Source organism: Neofelis nebulosa, chromosome 4 (genome assembly GCF_028018385.1).
Source record: "Neofelis nebulosa isolate mNeoNeb1 chromosome 4, mNeoNeb1.pri, whole genome shotgun sequence".
In the NCBI taxonomy this organism is placed as follows: domain Eukaryota; kingdom Metazoa; phylum Chordata; class Mammalia; order Carnivora; family Felidae; genus Neofelis; species Neofelis nebulosa.
The window spans coordinates 7,729,031-7,749,184 of record NC_080785.1 but is presented as its reverse complement, the minus strand read 5'-3'; the positions used below and the strand labels follow the sequence as shown (position 1 = coordinate 7,749,184).

Here is a 20,154-nt window from a genome sequence, read left to right as displayed (position 1 = left end):
GCGCCGTGCAGGGAAGCACCTCACGGACATGGTGTCGAGAACCCGCAGCACCATGAACATAGGAAGCGCGGGGGGCCGTCGGCTCCGTGAGTTCTACTTCTGATAAACCAAAACGCTGAGCTACGCACCATACAAGGCAAGACTGCCTCAAAAGAGCAAATCTTACTTTTCCTTTAGTTCTTCTGCTGTGCCCTTATCCGGAAACATTGAAGAAATGGCTTCAAAAATTTTATCGGAAGGAAATTTCCGAGGCGGGCGGCTTTCTTTGTCTGTATCAGGAAATAAGAAAGGGAAAAAAGATGAAAGAAAAGCAAGTCTTTCAATTTTGCATTTCCTCCACACAACTACATCTAACAAAGCTAATTTTCTACGAAAATTATCAACTCTGTGTTTCACTTACTTCTGACATAGGTCACATGTCTGCATGGAGTGTCAGTAGGCCGGACGAACAAAACACTTAAAATCAAATATGGGAAGTTTCAGGTGCACCAGGAGGGAGAAGCCCCAGGGGCTAATCCCAGCTCGGCTACTGACTGGGTCTGTGACCTTCTTGCCTGGTCACCTACCCACTGGGGCCCGATTCTTCTTTGTAAACTCAAGGAGATGAACTACATGACCGCGGCCCGTTACAAAAACATTTCGCTTCTTTGAAATCACAGTTTCTCCCCCACGCTCTTCTGTGCTGTTTACCGATGAGCTCTGCCAAGTCTCCACGGACTATGGACTCTGGATCGGGCCGCTCTGTCCGAGAAGCCGTAACTAGCATAGGGCTCAAAAGCAGGGCTCTCGAGCCATTCAGAGGGGTGACCAGCACGGGGTTCTGGGTTCTGTTTCTTCCTCCAACAGCATACTAAATAAGCTACTTAAGTGCACTAAGCCCATCTCTTCGACTATAACAGATCTGATGCCAACAGCCACCGCTGGTGCACGTCAAGTGACTGGCACACTACCTGTGTGCAACGATCAATATATCGGAATGACGATTCTGATAACTACCCTGCAAAATCCCCCCAAACAGTACATTCTTTTGTTAGGCAAAGAAAGTAAAGACACTCAAGTACAGGATGAAACGTTACAAAGGACACTCTAAGATGCTGTCAGGACTGCACACAAACCTAATGAAGAAACTTACCATCTCTGTTCTCCTCCAGATCTTTCTGTTTTTCTTCTCTTTCATCAGGGTCATCGCCATCATCATCATCATCATCATCATCATTGTACTGACCAAGAGCATTCACCAACTCCACAAAAATTTCATCATTTATAAACCCGCATTCTGAAATTCATCAAGTCAAGTATCAGAAATATACAGAGGAAGGTGGTAATGCCAAGTTGACGCCATTTCTAACGTGGAAGAAACAGCCAGAGCCTGTTAGCACTGCAACACTGCTGTTCAAATGAGGAGGGAGATCACCTTCAAGGCTGGCCTGAGGCAAAGTCAGGAAGAATTCATCTTCAACACCTGTCATCCTCTCTTTACTCACCCCCCAACCCCCGCCAGAAGTCTCCAGTGCCTGCCACTATAACCTGATGCCCTAGAAACGAACTGTGGCCTCGGCCTCCTCCCACGACCGCAGCTGACAGCCCTCACTTTCCCCAGAAGAGAAGGGACCATGACGACGTTACACACGCTACCCTCCTGCCAGACACTGACAGGGTCCCCTGGACACCAAACGCAGAGGCCTTGAACGCGGGGACAGAAATGCAGGAACTGCGGGAGCTAAGGGAGACATCTTTCTGAGCACAGGCCTTCTGGAGCCCATGTGTCACGTAAGCAGAGGCCCGGTCTTAATTTTACTGTGAAGGAATCTTAAAATCTACATACACTCAAACCATTCTATCTAATTTACATGTTACTGACATTATAATTTATGATATAACCAACTATGCATCATTTTCAAGTTAGCAAAAATGATTCTTCAATTTAAAAGTAGGGAAAACATTACAATTTTTAGGCTGGTAAGCCCAGGCTAATCCAGCAATAAACTTACTTTTAATATTAAAAAAAAGCCATGTTCACACCTATGCTTACAAATTCAGAATCTCTCTCAATGCTTTGGCCCCTTTTTCCAAGAGATTAAACACATGGCTCACCTCTATCCCCGTGTACTTTTCCATCATAGTTTTTTATTAGCTCTTCAATGAAAGTCCCATCCTGGTCTAAAACTTCATCCCCCATATAAGGAATGTTATGTAAAACCGTTTCATCTTCCACCTAAAAATAAAAAATATATTTTAAAAGCAGGCTTATCCTAAGTATCAAAATATTTTTTAAATCAACGTAGGGGCAAATGGGTGGCTCAGTAGGTTAAGTGTCCTACTCTTGATCTCAGCTCCTGATCTCGCGGTTCGCGGGTCCAAGCCCCACATCGGGCTCTGCGCTGATGGCGCGGAGCCTGCTTGGGATTCTCTCTCTCTGCCCCTCCCCGGCTTGTGCTCATGCTCTCTCTCTCCAAATAAATAAACTTTAAAAATAAAATTAAAAATCAGTGTAATGTAAAATACAATTTCTAAAGTAGATGTCTTTACTCAGTTCTCCAGATCTAAACAACAAACTCAAAGCTATAAAAAAAAAATTAAATAAAAGACCCCTCCCACCAAGAAGCATTATATGAGAAAACAAACTGTTCACAGCGGAAAAATTTTAAATTTTTTTTTTTGTCAACATTTTTTATTTATTTTTGGGACAGAGAGAGACAGAGCATGAACGGGGGAGGGGCAGAGAGAGAGGGAGACACAGAATCGGAAACAGGCTCCAGGCTCCGAGCCATCAGCCCAGAGCCTGACGCGGGGCTCGAACTCACGGACCGCGAGATCGTGACCTGGCTAAAGTCGGACGCTTAACCGACTGCGCCACCCAGGCGCCCCCACAGCGGAAAAATTTTAAGAGAAAATACTCTATTTCCCTAATCTAACAGGTCATCAATCATTAAAACTTACCATTATTTTATGCACCTCAAGAAAGGAAAAAGTGTCGCACATTACGCTGTGACCCATCAATTTTAAGGCAAACCCAGAGTCTTAGAATCGATAAAATAAGGCTTATTAAAACCACTTATAAATAGCCATACAAAGTAAAAAAGGTAAGGATTTCCAAACTTCACTTAATGATCTAGTTATTCGGAGACCTTCAATATAATAAAAATCTGGGGATATAAAATAGATTATCATAAAGGTTATGCCAAAAGGATTTACTCTTATATGTAAAATAAGAACATTCTACAATGACATAAAATATTTTGATACAGAGATAAACAATCTCTGTATAGTGCTAATCAAGATGACAGAGGAGTTTCTATAAAGGTCTGGAAGACAACAGGGGGGAAAAAGGCACTAACTTAGCAAGGAAGAACTGATCCGAGAAAAAGTTCAAGCAGAAGGGAGAACTCAAGGAAACCAGAGGCTGAAAGCAGATGTGTGGGAGGAAGAGAATTTTCAATAAAGAATAAAAAAGACAATAATTATAAAGGCCAGAGGGTTCTGAAGTCCATATTTAAACAAAGTAGGACGGAGCTGTCTTAAGAAGCCTTTCAAAGGGCGGCGGGGGGGCGGGTATTGGTTAAAAACAGAATTTTAGAATGATAGCTCCAATCAACAGAATGGACTGGCTGAGGGGCCAGGAAGAGGTGGCAGCCAGGGAGTGGTGCCACGGGCTGGGCTGGGACCAAGACGGAGGGGGAAGAACACACCAGGAAAAGGCCACCAGGCACTTGGACTGTCACGTAGCAGCAGGCAGGAAAAACCAGAAGGGGAAAATCTCAGATAATCCCCAGGTAACAAATTTAGGACAACCGCAAACTTCAGAAAGACAACAGGATCTTAGACAAATAGGGAAAAGGGAAATTGAGAGAGAAAGCACACAGGGGGATAAAAAAAAATTAAGATTTAAATTTTAATGTACTGGTCTATCCAGATCCAAATTTACAGACAACTCAAGAGTCCACTTTTCACTAATCCCATTTACACTAGGAGTATTAGGGGGTTTTTTGGATAAAAGCCACAATTAAGTGACAAACTGCTATTTTGTCTTCCCAACTGTATTCCACGTAACCTTTGCTCCCTCAAACGTACCCTAACCACAGGGTCTGCCTAATTTGCCTCGGTCAGTAACCAGCAAACCCATGGGTAACCCTAAATAATTTTGACTTTAAATACTATCTGCTTTCAGAACTTGAGTCTATGAATATCTGAAATCTCCCTTCAGCTCTTGCAATAGGATTCTTAAACTAAATGTTTTTGCAGAGGGCCTTAAACACACAAGTTTCAGCAATTATAGAAAAGTATCTGAACTTCGTCTTTAATCTTCCACTATAAAATCTTTAAGTTACTAAAGACATTAGAAACATCTATGTAAAAAAAAAAATCTAAGGGTGCCTGGCTGGCTCGGTTGGTACAGCATGGGACTCTTGATCTCTGGGTTGTGAGTTCAAGCTCCACCTTGGCTATGGAGCCTACTTTAAAAACAAAAAAATTAGGGGCGCCTGGGTGGCTCAGTCGGCTAAGTGTCCGACTTCGGCTCAAGTCACGATCTCGCGGTCGACGGGTTCAAACCCCGCATCTGGCTCTGTGCTAACACCTCAGAGTGTGGAACCTGCTTTGAATTCTGTGTCTCCCTCTCTCTCTACCCCCCTCCCCAGCTCAGGCTCTGTCTCTCAAAAATAAATGTTAAAAAAAAGAAAATTTAAAAACAAAAAAATTTAAAAACCTAGTAAGCAATTCCTAAAGTAGGCTCACCAAGGACTTGTATCAGTACTTGTCCTTACTATTTTACATATCAAGTAAATAATGAAACTATTGTTTATTTAACAGTCTAAGTGAAGAATTCATACTCAAATTTCTTTTGTTCCATCCTCTTTCATCCTACGTCTATGAAGAATTAAACACCAGCATTTCTTTACAAAAGCTACTGGGCCAGTGTTATCTGTGGAAATATGCTTAAGTTTGTGTTTTATAAGCCCTGAGAATATTTCATACTGTTCAGTATCATTTAATAACACGCTGCCTAAAACTGTTCTCAATATAAAGTTCTCAATTAACAAAACCTCAAAATCATACTGAAATTACAGAATACTGCCTGACCTTCCCAAGGATAAGAACTAACCATAAGCGTCGATCTTTTAACCGTTTTTAATCCCAGGTATGATTTCTCCTTAACACTTTTCCTTTGGAGAATATTTTAACTAGAAAAGACTAGAAAAACCACAACACCGTGAAGGCTTAAAATATATCTATCCATTAAAAAACACAAAGTGTTCTCATTTCGATAACTTTTTTTTTTTACTTATTATCATTCTTGATTCACCTCGACAAGAAAATTGTTTTATTGAAAATAAATGATTATCAAATAAACAGATGATACATGATTTACATACCATAAAATTCTGCTGTAGGGGAGACCAAGAATACATTATGGGTACTGAAGCGACTGCATTCAGAGTCTTTAATGGGATGATTTGCGTTGGAAAATCCAAGTCACTGGTCACTGAACACTAGAACAGAGAAAATAAAATTGACTCATAAGAATAAAAGGACAGCCTTAAACTGCAGCCATATTCTAAAGGGACACTGCCCACTTAAATCATTTTGAAAAGGAAATTCCTTTACCTAAGACAACAAAGTTCCTAAAACCATGAAGGATTCTCTCCTTTTTACTCTTTTACTTAGGGTGACAAAAATGCTTCAGATTTTGCAAATTTCCAAAAGCCTCCAACCCTTCCCATACTTACCAACATCAATCAGAATCAAAAACTGTATTTGTTAGCCTCAGGTCGGCTGCTCCTTGCTTTCACTATAAATTTCCTAGCTTGATGCTTAGTTTCTTTTCCATCTCAACCACATGGAATAATAACATATAACACCAAATATGCCTCTTAAAAATCTCACTTAATAAGAATATGGAAACTGTTAGGTTCACCTTTCTTATTTTTATCTTCCCTTAAAAACGAAAACAAAAACAAAAAAAAAAAAAACCCCAAGCATCATTTGCTGATACTACCGGACGGAAAACAAATACGAAGGGTAAGAACAGATCTGAATTTCGATCACAACAAAACAGAGTGCTATCAATCCTGCAAAAGTATAATCTCGACATTAATAATAACAGCTAATATTATCAGGCACTTTCTACGTGCGAGGCACTATTTTAAACACATCACATGTCTTATCATATTCTGTCCTCAATACAACACTGTAAGATGGGGACTAATTCTTAGCCCCCATTTTACAGGTGAGAAAAGTCAGCTTAAAATAAGGTAAGCCATACGTTAACTAGATAGGGCTGGAATTTAAACCCAGAAAGAGAGTCTGACTCTGGAGCCTCTGCTCTCTTCCCCACTACACATACTGCCACGATACCATATCTCTATAACGTGTAAGTGCATATACTCTCTTGAAATACCGTATTTCATCCAACCTACGATGACATCAATTTCAAGGCATTCCATTACTTTCTGTATCACTAAGAAAATAATGTTGCCAGTTAAACTGTAACATAATGCTTTCTTATCACAGCAATTCTAAGATGCATTCCAGTTTCAGATGTTAAAATGTTCAAAATTTTGCATCTTTGATTCTATGAAATACGGTAAAAATCTGTGCCCAACTAACCACAGCACCTTCTATCCTGTCTAGGAATCCACCTTTTCTTAAGGAGCACCATTACCCAATTATCAGGCTTCCAAGAACCTTCTCAAAAATACCCTTGGACATCTATCTGTGATCTACAATCAGTGAAAATCGAGTAAAAAGAAGTAGTAAACAAAATGGAAAATCCTATGTATACACACATAATTATTAAATGTTTCATTTCTATTTGAGAGGTGTTAAAAATAGCAGGGCTAGATTTGGTGAAATCACAGTGAAATCTCTGGCGCACAGGCCACACCTGGCCCTCAGCATCTCGTCAGGCCAGGGGGATAATGGTGCAATGGTCGGTCACAGTCACTGCAGCACAATAGTTCCTTCCTGGTGGAAGCCGGTTTAAAGATCAGAGTAGTTAGAACTGTGACAGTGATTAATCCATTAATTTGCTTTCCAAACGGCAAAGACAAAGATTGTAACACTAGAAAGCTCACTGCTCAAGTAAATGAGAAGGTAGGGAACAGTTCACTAAAACTCCAGAGCCACAATCTTCCCCTGTTCCGCACTTTGGCCTCTGATACAATTCTTCATCCATCCGTCCAATAATCCAATAATATTAGCAGTTAACATTTATTGAGCACGTACTATGTTGCAGGCACTGTGCTAAGTGCTTTATATATATCTTAACCACTCCTCGTGTCAGCCTTTAGCATCGCCACCTCACAAACGAGGAGACTGAGGTTCGGAGAAGTTCAGTAACTTGCCTAGTCAGAAAGGTACTAAGTTACCAAGCCGGGAAGGAAGCCGAAATCTGCCTCCGACACCCAAGAGCTTCCTGGCTGTGCGAGGCTCCCGCCGTGGAGCGGCTCCCGGGGTCAACGAACAAGCACAACTGTGCACTGGGCGCCACACGGGAGGGGCGCCTCTTCCCCCAGGCCCTTCTCCTATTCCTGGTACTACCAAGGCGCCTCTCTTCCTCCTACCTAACTGGGTAAGCTTTGGGGCAAGGAGTGGTTATAATTACTGAATCAAGTACGATACACTGTCCAGTGATCTGAAGTGCACAGTAACTGTAATTTCTTACCAAAAAAAATTAGAGTTTTGAGGTTTTGTTTTACACCTGGGGGAAGTAAATTAACACTGTGACTTTCACTCTCAAGATTAGCCTCCTTTAAAGCTCAGGGGGTGAGGGAGAGCGTGCTGCCTCTCCAACTCTCACGTATCCACCTGCGTTACTCAGCGTCTGAACCCAAGGTCATACTTAAGGTCAGACGACTTACTATTCGATTCCACCACTAGACAGGAGGGACGCTGGCTCTGCCTCATCTGTTTGCTCTAAGGATGCAGAAAATACTCTGAATCTACTGAATGAGGTCCGCTGACGTTTCCCCCTGAACAGAAAGAACTTCGAGAAGCACAAAAGATGGCAAAGGCTGTGGCACTTAGTACCACCTCCAACCCCACGACGCTGTCATACCATGACCCCGTCACCTCATCCTGCGCCCTACAGTCACCAAGGGGCCAGAAATCAGCTCTCTGAGAGCAAAAGCAGCTGAGACAGTGTGGTTTTTACCTCTCTGTCTCGCAATGATACTCAGCACAGTGTCTCAAAAAAGAGTAGGCACTCAAAAAATGTTTCTGAATGAACAGACTGCATTTGCTAATTTTGCCTAATGGAGATTCGCTCCAATTTCCCTTTAAAGCTAAGAGAGCACCTCCTTAGAAAACTGAAGGCCTGTACCCACACCTCATGATCTATGTAGTTATGTCTAGAAACCGATCCCATTCCTTAACTATTAACCTTAACTAATAACCATATTCCTTTCATTTATGAAGTAATATTCAAATGCAAAAGCATTTGTTGGTAAAACAAGTTTGGGAATTCTTATTTATTGACTTAACAGAAAAATTACTCAAAAAATTCCAGTTACTTACCAGTAACTTTTTTTTCTTTGAAAATGTATCATCCTTGACAGTTTATGTAATTAAGTCTCATATCACTCAGAATACTGAAAAGGATTTTGACCTCACGGGTCTCCAAAGCATTTTACCTGATCACAGTCAAGGGTCCTGGACTCAGGAACTCACTAGGAGACCTACACATCAACAAATAAAGTTCTCCAATTCTAGTTCCTACTTGAGGATCACACAAGGAAGTTACTATAGATGATTCATCATCAATGGTAAGTAAAGAAGGAAAAAAAAAAAAACTATTGGGTTATCAAGGATGCTACATTTTCAGAGAAACACAGCTTACTGGTAAGTAACTGGGTTCCTCTGAGGATGGATAGACTTACATCAACCAGCTGGTACAATAGGCGACTGTGTGGCTGGACCACTGGGAGCTGGAGAGGGAAGTCAAGCCAAAAATAGTAGTTGTAGGAGGACACAACCAAACTGAGACTCTTGGCAGAAGGCTGGTTCCAAGTAAAAACTGTGTTATGGAAAATCGTAGAGGGAAGAGCAGGTGAATGGCCTGCAGGGAAGGGAAAGAAATTAACACACCCTACTATGTGCCAAGCACTGTGCTAGAGACTTTACCAAAGTTAACTTCTTTAAAATTCACCACTACCCTATGAGGTCGGTATGACTCCCCATTTCACAGTGGGACATCCCAAAGGAAAATTGCCATGGCCATTTGGTCTCTGAACAATCTTTAACATCAGAAGGGTTAAGTCCAACTTCCGGATAGTAGGGGGAAAAAAAATACAGTCAGTTAGCCAAGTTAAAAATATTCTTGGATACTGGTTGGTCCATTTAATTCATGCCAGAGACACAATGAACTGTTGATATCATCTTTCCAAGTAAAAACAATAAGGAACCATCTCACACCTAAGGCGTAGGAAAGAAAGGGTCAACTGCCACCCAAACTAGAGAAAAGCCAAGGAGGATTTCTGACACTGCCTCTATTATTCTTCAAAATCACAGCAGAGAAAGGATAACACACCCAAATTTTAAATTAGCCAGCCCTTCTGGTGAAAATGATAGCATACACAATTTAATTTCAGACTGTTTTCATGCAAAGGAAGTCCTGAAGACAAAAACGGGAATGAGACAAATACCAAGTTTGGGTCAAGAGAAGTGAGAGAGAAGGGAGTCCCTAACCAGGTCTCGGGAGCGGATCAGGAGAAGGGGGGTCCAAGAGACGAGAGGCTCCAGCAGGACAGGGTCAGAAAGAAAAACCGGGAAGAAAAATTCCTGACCAGAGCCTGACACAGACATATTTAGTACAAGGAGCAAATCGAGGGTATTGGAGCTAAGAAATCAAAGAGTGGCTCATCCCAGGTCATACAGTGCTTCCGCTGTTCAGTATGTGATAAAGCCGGCCGACCCAACTGGGGAGAGGACCTCTCTACCTGCAGCACAGGGGTCCTGTGGGAGTTCACTCGAGCATCACAGAAAGATCCTTTGAGGGCCAGTTCCTATGCTTCTTAGAAAACACACCACACACACACACACACACACACACACACACACACACACACACAAATGCATTTAACACAGAACACAGAACATTTGGAATGCAATTTCAGGAAATTTCAACTCTTAAAACTCTCCCCTGCATCCTAATTTCAAAAGCCTGATTCTGAATGAAAGCAACCATAAAAATACCACCTCGTTAATCCTATTAAAACCCAATGCACAGGGAAAACCCAATGCAGTCTGGGGCCAGAAGGGGGCTACTGTAAATCATTCCTCATAATCCGCAGTTTTGCTACAAACTCCAGTTTTGCTAATGTAATTGGAAATCAGAAATTGAACAAGTCAATACATAAGTTTTGGTAAAACTACAAAACACACAAAAGGCACAGAAGCAGGTAACTAGAGCCATGCAAACTCAAATACCTAACTCAAGAACAGTCCTATGAGCAAGAAATATCACTTGTCACTGAAAAAATAAAAACAAGCAAAAACTAAGAAATGGAAGACAGAGGTTTATTTAAGTCCCTGGTTTCCATAAGCCGTGGCACCACGATCATTCTGAAGCCTTGCTTCCAGGAGCAGACGTGAGGCTGAACAAGTCAGGGCACCAGAGGCCCGAGTTACGTCGGAGACACCAGACCCGCACTAGGCCTGGTCTCTGAGGAGAGGCACTAAGTCCTGGCTCAGGTGGAGATCTGCTCTGGGGACCACCACTCAGGTAGGCCAATTCGGTTGATCTTTGCAGGAAAGATTTGTGACTGCTCCTTTACTGTCCACTGACTACTCAGTTAAGTAGTGTTGAAACAACTAGAAAAGCTAAAAGAGAAAAGTATTAAAAACCAAATCCCCCACTCATTTTTCATACCAAAGGAAATTCCTAACAGGTTAAATATCAAAATATACAAGTGAGGGGCATGTGGCTGGCTCAGTCGGTGGAGCATGTGACTCTTGATCTTGGGGTTGTGAGTTCTAGCCCCATGGTGGATACAGAGATTGCTTAAAACTAAAATCTTTAGGGGCACCTGGGTGGCTCAGGTGGTTGAGCGTCCAACTCTTGATTTCAGCTCAGGTCGTGATCTCATGCAAGATCGAGCCCAGTGTCAGGCTCTACACTGACATCACATAGCCTGCTTGGGACTCTCTCTCTCCCTCTCTGCCCACCCCCACCGACACACACACATGCTCGCTCTCTCTCTCTCTCTCGACAATAAATAAATTTTTAAAAATATAAAATAAAATAAAACAAAATCTTTAGGGACACTGGGTGCCTCAGTCAGTTAAGCCTCTGACTTCAGCTCAGGTCATGATCTCACAGTTTTTGAGTTCGAGCCCGGCATCCAGCTCTGTACTGACAGTATAGAGCCCGCCTGCAATGGTCTCTCTCCCTCTCTCTCTCCACCCCTTCCCACTCTCTCTCTCTCAAAATAAATAAACTTAAAAAAAATTTTTTTAAATAAATAAAATATAAACATGAAAACTAAAAGGAAAGATAGAGAGGTAATTTATAATCTTTACTTTCTAAGCCTTTAGAAACAAAGAAATCGAAAGAAATTCTAATTTGACTATGTAAACGTTTAAAACTTCTATAAACCGGTATTTGCCTAATAGCATGAATAAAGAATTTCTTCTTCTCTCCCTATAAGGTACATCCTACTATTTTGAAATTCTAAATATGCCCAGTCATCTTTTAAAATGTTGGACAGTCTTGGGGTGCCTGGGTGGCTCAGTTGGTTGAGGATCCGACCCTTGATTTCGGCTCAAGTCATGATCCTGGGGTGGTGGGACTGAGCCCTGAGTCAGGCTCTGCACTGAGCACGGAGCCTCCTTGGGATTCTCTCTCTCCCTCTGCCCTCTCCCCCTCTCAGGCTTTCCCTGTCTAAAATTTAAAAAGGGAGCGCCTGGGTGGCTCAGTCAGTGAAGCGTACAACTCTTGATTTTGGCTCAGGTCGGGTTCATTGCTGAAGGGTGGAGCCTACTTGGGGTTCTCTGGCTCACTGCCCCTCCCCACCTCACACACAAGCTCTCAACACATGTGCATGTGCGCTCTCTCTCAAAATAAACTTTAAAAATTTTTTTTTTAATTTTTTTTTTCAACGTTTTTTATTTATTTTTGGGACAGAGAGAGACAGAGCATGAACGGGGGAGGGGCAGAGAGAGAGGGAGACACAGAATCGGAAACAGGCTCCAGGCTCCGAGCCATCAGCCCAGAGCCTGACGCGGGGCTCGAACCCACGGACCGCGAGATCGTGACCTGGCTGAAGTCGGACGCTTAACCGACTGCGCCACCCAGGCGCCCCAAAAATTTTTTAAAAATAAAAATTGAAAGTGACATTTGCCCACATCTGAGAAAAATTAAAAATAACTAAAGCTTTGGGGTGCCTGGGTGGCTCAGTCGTTTAAGCATCCAACTTTGATTTCAGCTCAGGTCATGATCTCATGGTTGAGGAGTTCAAGCCCCACATCAGGCTCTCTGCTGTCAGTGCAGAGCCTGCTTTGGATCCTCTGTCCCCCCCCCCTCTGCCCCTCCCCTGCTCACACGTTCTCTCTCTCTCTCCCTCTCAAAAATAAACATTTTAAACGTTTTTTAATAAAAAAAAAATAAAACTTTCATGAACCAAAATATACCAGGAATAACATCAAAATGGGAAGAAGAGAGTGGGAATCTGCAAAACATGATAAATAACTGAATATTTAACAATATACAAAAAGTCCTTAAAAATCCTAAGAAACAGTCCAACCTAATTTTAATAGATCCAACACCCTAGCAGTCACTTCAGAGAAGAAATATAAACAGACAATAGAAACTCAGCCTCACTGAATGAGTAAAGAAAAGCAAGCAAACTGTAATAATGTCTTACCTATCACACTGACAAAGATCCAAAAGACTGGTATTATGTGTTGGGAACAGAGAGGAAGAGACACTACCATAAACAGCTGGTAAGGTGAAGACGGAAAATCTTTTGGGGAAACAATGTGGTAATATCTATAAAAATTTAAATACGCAGGGTGCCTAGGTGGCTCAGTCCTTGGTATCGGCTCAGGCCATGATCCCAGGGTTGTGGGACTGAGCCCAGCTTTGGGCTCCGCACTGAGAATGGAGCCTGCATGAGATTCTCTCTCTCCCCCTACCTCTGCCCTTCTCCCCGCCTTGCACTCTAAAATAAAAAAAATTTTTTAACTTAATATGCATATCCTCTTGACTGAGTAATTCTATTTCTAGGAACTTCTACAAAATTACTCAATGATACAAAGATGTACAATGAAGGGTATTCGCTAAAATACTAATTGCAAAAATAAAAACTAAAAAATAAATGTTTATCAATTAAGAATAGGGCAGGGAGCCTGTGTGGTGGTCAGTGAGTTGAGCCTCAGGTCAGGCTCCGCGCCAAACCTGAAGCCTGCTCGGGATCTCTTTCTCTCTCTGCCCCTCCCTGCTCCCACTCTCACTCTCTTTGAAAACTAAATAAACCTTCAAAAAAAAAAAAAAAGAATAGGGCAATAAATGATGTTATATCCACAGTCATCAAACACTGAACACTGCATTCTTAGAGAATGAGGACCTGGACAGAGGATTTAAAGTGACAGCCCAAATGTGGGGGGTGGGAAGATGGGCAAAATGGGTGATGGGGGGAGAGATACAGGCTTCCAGTTATGGAAAAAGTCACAGGAATAGAAGGCACAACATAGGGAATATCGTCAATGATACTGAAAATAGTATATGGTGACAGATGGGGACTACACTTGTAGTGACCACAGCATGAGGTATAGAGAAGATAAATCACTAGGTTATACACCTGAAACTAATGTAACATTATGTCAACTATACTTTAAAACATAGTTTTTTTGTTTCAGTTATGGCCCAAATTGGCAGGCACATTTTATCTGGCCAGTAACCTTTTATTTTTTAAGTAAGCTCCACACCCAACATGGAGCTTGAACTCAGGACCCTGATATTAAGAATCCTGGTTCAGACTGACTGGGCCAGCCAGGCATCCCTGGCCAGAAACCTCTTCAAATAAATAGTGTATTATTTATACATGACAATTATTTATACAAAACTTACAAAATTATTTGTATAATGATAATAATAAATGTTATCATTATTAACATGTTATCATATATAGAGAAAGAGATCAGAAAAAAATCACAAATCACAGGAGTCGTGCTACAGAAACTTTTGCCGTCTGTTTTATATTATTTCCGTGTTATCTGAATTTTCAAGAGTCATTTTGCAATGGCCTTTTAGTTGAAGAGAACAATAAAAAGTTTCATTAACCCAACAGATATTCATGTGACCTGGTATAAAGCTGCCTCAATCGATATAAGGTAGCTGAGAACTCTGCCCAACCCCCCCAAACGGTACTCAAGTGGTATTCTTTTATAAAATCTATTAAAAGAAGATAAAGCAGAATCCTAAGCAGTAAATTTCAGTCAATCCATGTTATCCCAGAAGTTCAAGGTCTAATAAAATCTTATTTCTTCAGAGCAATAAACAATTTTTAACAATGCAAGCTAGACAAGCACTTCTTCTGGCTCCACTGGTTTTTTAAATGGCTGTCAAAATTTGGTCTTGCATTTTGGGAAAAGAACTAGTCTTTGTAGATCAACGATTTTTGGTCTTGATCTTTGTAGTCAACTAAACAGGTGACAATGTATGTAAAATACCAACTATTTACACAATCTTCTAGCTGAAAACCAGCAAACTAAAAGCAACTTCTGGTTTATTGCACAAAATAAACATTTGACATTTTTGAAAAACTCACTTTTGAAATAAGATAGAGAATCTTAAGTTTAAAAAATAAACTCATACATCAAGTGTATGATATATATTTAATTACAGGATATTGATAATATAAACTCCGACATCTCAAGTGACCTTTTTTTTTTTTAATGTCCTTTTGGAAAAGCATTATAAAACCCATTAGTTTCCTTTCAAAAAAAATAAATAAATAGATAAATAAAAGGAAAGCCTCCTTTATGATCATTTCAGAAAATGCTTCATCTATTTCAGCCTAAAGAAATCCAGAAAGTATGGAAAACAATTTGACAATAAACTTCATATATTGAAAAAAAAAAAGAAAGAAAGAAAGAAAGAAAGAAAGAAAGAAAGAAAGAAAGAAAGAAAGAAAGAAAGAAAAGAAATCCAGAAAGGAAGCAAAGGCTGAAGTGATGTGAGAAGTTAATATGGTGGGAAGGACTGGCAGAGTTAAGGAAGACAGGACTGAACTCTCCAAATAAACATCACCCAGCGCTCAAGAGAGGCAAAGAGCAGCAGAAAGCGACTAAGAAACCAGTTCCTTGAGGCAACAAGAAAGGATGGCTATGTTCAGACTGACAGCCATCCATCTATTTCTAAGACATGAGAAAAATGACCCAGCTCGCTACTATATTTGCTCCAATGGCTGAGAACCTAGACCTCCTGGTTCCACAATCTCAACATTTACAAAGGAAAGAAAGCACGTTACTGTATTTAAAGTTGACGGTGTACTGAAGAGGGCTAAATTATGTACTAGGTACACTAGCATATCTTTGTAAATAGTAACTAAATTTCTATTTACAATTAACGGAGGAAAGTGCATTATGAGTCAATAAATAATGCAATCACGTGTTTATGTCTAAAGAGACCATGTTTTTGTCTCCTTCAATAAAAACAGCAAGTCCAAACTGCAAACATATAAAAGAACGTACACTGTTATTTTGATAGAAGCCTCTTCCCCCTCCAAAAAATAATCTGTAAACATTAAAATGTTACGTGATGAACTCATAATCATTTCAAATATTACTAGGAAAGTCAAAATTGTTAAATTGTTAAAACTGTTTAACTCTTGGGGCACCTGGCACCTGGCTAGCTCGGCTGAGCGGCTGACTTTGGATCAGGTCATGAGCTCGCAGTTCGTGAGTTCAAGCCCCGCATCTGCTCGCTGCTGTCAGCGCAGAGACCGCTTCAGATCCTCCGTCCCCCTCTGTCTGCCCCGCCCCCGCTGCGCTCTCAGAAATAAAAAAAATGTTAACAATTTTTAACTCTTCATAAATGAGGACTATGATGTCTTTCTAATGATGCTGCTTGTGTCAGACATCCTGAAGTAGCTCCACATTTAAATTGACAAAAAGTTCTCGCCATTTTCATCAGTAAACACGACACAAAATTCTTACAAGAACATTAAATTCTCCTGAGAATCTGGAAATGCATATTGGCGGGCTATTTTTAAATTACTAAACCAATCCTACCACTTGCCCAGAAGACACGTCATTTGCACAAGCCTCTTTCAGTCATAATACACACGGATGATAAAAATCTCAACATGAACAATCGATGAAGTAAAGTGCCTTCCGGTTTTTAGCAAGAAATGGACAAATGTTCAAAAGAAATGCACTAATAAGAACTACAAGAGTAGCTCCTAAACCAGTTTCTTCAGTGAAAACTGGAAAACAGACACGACAAAGATCAGGACTGCCGACGCGAAGGCTTACAGGAGATCAAGTTTTTTGACTGAGAAGACAAACTAATGAAAGTCACCTACAAGCAACTGATTGTATTAAACAGCCACATATTACATCAGTAAGGTGCACAACCCTTGGTGTGTATTTCTCTTAGTGACATTTTTCAAATGAAAGCTCCTTCAAAAGATTGACTGAGGGGCAAAGGAGATCAATGTCAAACATACAGCCACTGTCTTCAAGAAGTCAGAACTACTTTTAAAAAGAAAACTAGGGGCCAACGTTCGACGGGCACTTCCGCACAGGCTCTATAACCTCGACGCCGGGAAGTGAGCGGCCACAAGCGCCTTCGGGACACACGCTAAGAAAACGGCACAAGGAAGATGTGGCCTCTAAGTGCAACTGCAGAGCCCCTTGATCTGAAGTCAGCGTCGAGGGCGGTCACCACATCAGGTCACAGCAGCCTGTGTCAGACGGTCTCCGCTAAATTAACCCAGACAAAAACCTGTCGTTTTAAAACTGAACACATCTACTTTACAAACACAGAAGGGACTGAAGTCTAAGACTTGAGTGAAAAACTGAAAACTGTCATTGAATGGTGCTCAGGCCACAAAAGATTTCAACTGAAGACGCAGCACTTGCAAAGGATCAGCTTATAAAAATAAGCAGTTAATTAAAACAATGTTATAACAGCACTTCCCAATGTTGAAGGCCACAGACGTCAGGTGTTTGGAGCGACACCGCAGTCTGAACTTCTGCCAAGCCTACTACTAGGAAAGGCTTTGCAAAACACACTACGTCTTATTTCTCCTCCTGCTTCTGACCTACTTCGGACTCCCAACTTTTAAAGCATATAAAAGAAATTGACGTACAGCTGGGAATGCTTAAACCGAAGAAAGATAAACACGGATATACTCTCATCTAAAAAGTAAGGAGATCAGACAGAGATCATTAAAGTCCTTTTCAGTCCTAAAATTTTATTATTTTTATTGTGAGAACGCCAAAAAGCTTATCACAAACTGTATAAACGTTCAGCTTCCAAATGTCCGCGATGATGGTTTTAAAGGGGAAGTAAAAGATGAATCATTTGAAGCAGAATCAGCTCTCAAGAGTAGCTCGAAAACTAACAGATTTGACCGGGTCAGAGTTCCAGGCAACAAAAACAGAGTTCCTGAGGCTGGGGGTGATTTTCCTCCTTTCCCATCATCCTATTTTGTGAAAATGGTTTTTCCTCAACCTGCATGGGGCACTAAGTTTAGAAAAGAATTTTGTTCTATTAAAATGCTAACTTCTTCTACAATTTCTCATATAAACTCACATTAAAAAGTTAGGTATCTTTACACTCAATAATTTATCTCCATTTGACAAAATTAAAAGCAAAATTCAATCAGTAAGTATTCATTTGAATAATCTGTACTTAAGGTTACATCATGAACAATTCAACTTGGACATAAACAGCGAACTTGACTCCTTTTTTAACGTGTCTGAGCAAAGTGTACTCTTCTAGGCCCACATCAGATCATTAGAGCAAGCAAACTGACTGAAGTCTTCCAAGGCTCAGTGTCCTCATGGGGTGGGTGGGGAGCATAAGATGACCATCACAAACATTAAATGAGGTTCACGTGTGCAGAGTACCCAGCACTGGGTCAGAAATCATTACTGCCATTAACTTTTACTTATGAATAAAAGCTGGACTTTTGGTAGCATTTTGAGATTTGCAATGGGTGGCAAAAAGCATGTACTCCGTGTCTCTACTTCCTCCTCCACATTTCTAAGATCTATTCCTCTGGGGAGAAGGAACAAGGTTTCTTTTTCCTTTACCTCAAAATTTCCAAAAGGTCACCAGACAAAACTTTCACATAATTACTTAGAAGCCCCATCCTTATTCCTTTTGAGAACATTCTGACTAGCATAGAAACGAATTCCTTCCACCCTTAATATATGAATAAAAGTCATTTACCCCTAACACACGGGCCCTGACCTATCCCAGATGGTGCGGAAGGTGTTAGCAGCATATGATATTTATCTACACAACTGCGAGCCCAGGCTTTAAAGAGGGGTCACCTGGCAAAATGAATAAATGACTAAGAATCATTCCAAGTCATGTGTCACCACCGAGACCACCACACCGTGACCCAGTCACTAGGACCGGGCTACTGTGACAGCACCGACAAGTTGCTCTGAAGCCAGCGTGTCACAATCTCAACAGGTCTCACGCGGTAGCAAATTCTTGCTTATTACAATATTTCATAAATATCATAACCTCACTGAACAGAGCCCACTGTCTAGATGCTTTTTCCACGTCTAGACATTCAGATAAACAATTACCCACTGCACGGTGTAACTTCATAAACTCCAAAGCGCTTTCTTCCTTCTGTTTTGATGCCCTTTCAAATAGCATTCCACCTCCTATGCCATCTTCTCCTATATAAAACAGGTACTTAAACCAAAATGCTTTGCATAAAACCCTACTGACTGGGTTCTATAGTTTTTAAGCTTCTGCCATTTTCTTCTCATTTTGCTGCCACTGTGTTTTATGTGTCATTTAACTATAAAATCTGCCATACGTTTATTACCTTCTTTTGAAAATAGGATTAAGATCTACTTTCTTGATTTAGAAAATGCTATATAAAAGGACTTCTGATCTCTCAACACTGAATTTAAAAATTCTTAGAGAGCCTTAGAATTTGAACAAAATGTTCCAATAACAAATAACTTTCTTAGTGCGTGAATATGCATGAAAAGGAAACATTTCTTGTAGCATGGCTAATTCACACTAAGGGGCAGAAAGAAAGATAACTACGAGTCAGAAAGCCTTGCTCTAAATAGTGATCTGATGAGGACATTAAAGAGTATTTAGTTTAAAAACTTTTTAAAATCAACCATCCTATAAAAATCTACGAATCTACCTGGTAACAGTGAAAATATATTCTAAACGCTACAGCTCTCTTACAGGAGTAGCTCGTAGTGTTACCTAAGGCAGCCACCAACAGTTAGTTGCACATTAAAAAGAAATAGCAGTGAACAGATGGACTTCCAGAAGTGAGTGACTTCCTATCAATAACCAGCCAACATTCCAACAGCAAAAACCAGAATGCACTGATAATCACTCCAGTGCGTGAGTTAACCAACCTCCCTGGTCCCGCGCAATGAGCTCACAGAAGTCAGGATGTGGACAGGCTGTATCCTTCGCTGTTTCCATTCTTGGTTTAAGATTTCCGTTCTTTCCAAAATTTTCTGACGATTGGAACTAAACATACTCTTTAAAAAAATGGAGGAGAGGAGAAGAGAAATTGTTCATTGTTAGAAAATTGGTAGTATCTCCAAAGCAGGTTAAAATCTAGTGATTTCTCAAAAATATCAGGAGCATTCCTGCAAACACATATAGGTTTTACACTAAACTGTAGTTTCCCCACATTCGAGTAACACAAACACACCACACCTATTATTTTGTCAACATGATATAAAAATGAAATCACAATGACTTTAGAAACACAAAACCATGAAACACATTCCTTTGTATGGGGGTCCGGAGTCTACACATGCAATACAAAAGATACACTAAAAAGACAGTGATTTCTAAGCAGATTGAACAGCCATTAGATTACAATCTTTCCATTATCATTACGGTTCCTGGTACAATCTTTATGCTAATTAAGACAGATCAAGGCCCTTGGCTTCCAAGCCTTCGTTTATCTTTACTATAAACATGAC

At 40.7% G+C, this 20,154-nt stretch overlaps 1 protein-coding gene across 13 annotated transcripts in view; it reads right to left on the bottom strand.

The window, feature by feature from the left end:
- Nucleotides 1-20,154, bottom strand: part of EZH2 (enhancer of zeste 2 polycomb repressive complex 2 subunit) — a 65,109-nt gene that overhangs the window by 20,743 nt on the left and 24,212 nt on the right. For 5 of the 13 annotated variants that reach the window (XM_058723945.1, XM_058723942.1, XM_058723944.1 and 2 more), the window contains exons 3-8: nt 19,573-19,701; nt 8,877-8,924; nt 5,373-5,489; nt 2,095-2,215; nt 1,133-1,276; nt 167-269 (exon numbers count right to left, since the gene is read on the bottom strand). In XM_058723945.1, the coding sequence (XP_058579928.1) occupies nt 167-269; nt 1,133-1,276; nt 2,095-2,215; nt 5,373-5,489; nt 8,877-8,924; nt 19,573-19,701 (662 nt within the window). Of the gene's footprint in view, nt 1-166; nt 270-1,132; nt 1,277-2,094; nt 2,216-5,372; nt 5,490-8,876; nt 9,056-19,572; nt 19,702-20,154 lie in introns of all 13 variants that reach the window. The other 8 variants (XM_058723947.1, XM_058723948.1, XM_058723953.1 and 5 more) reach the window with 8 other exon arrangements.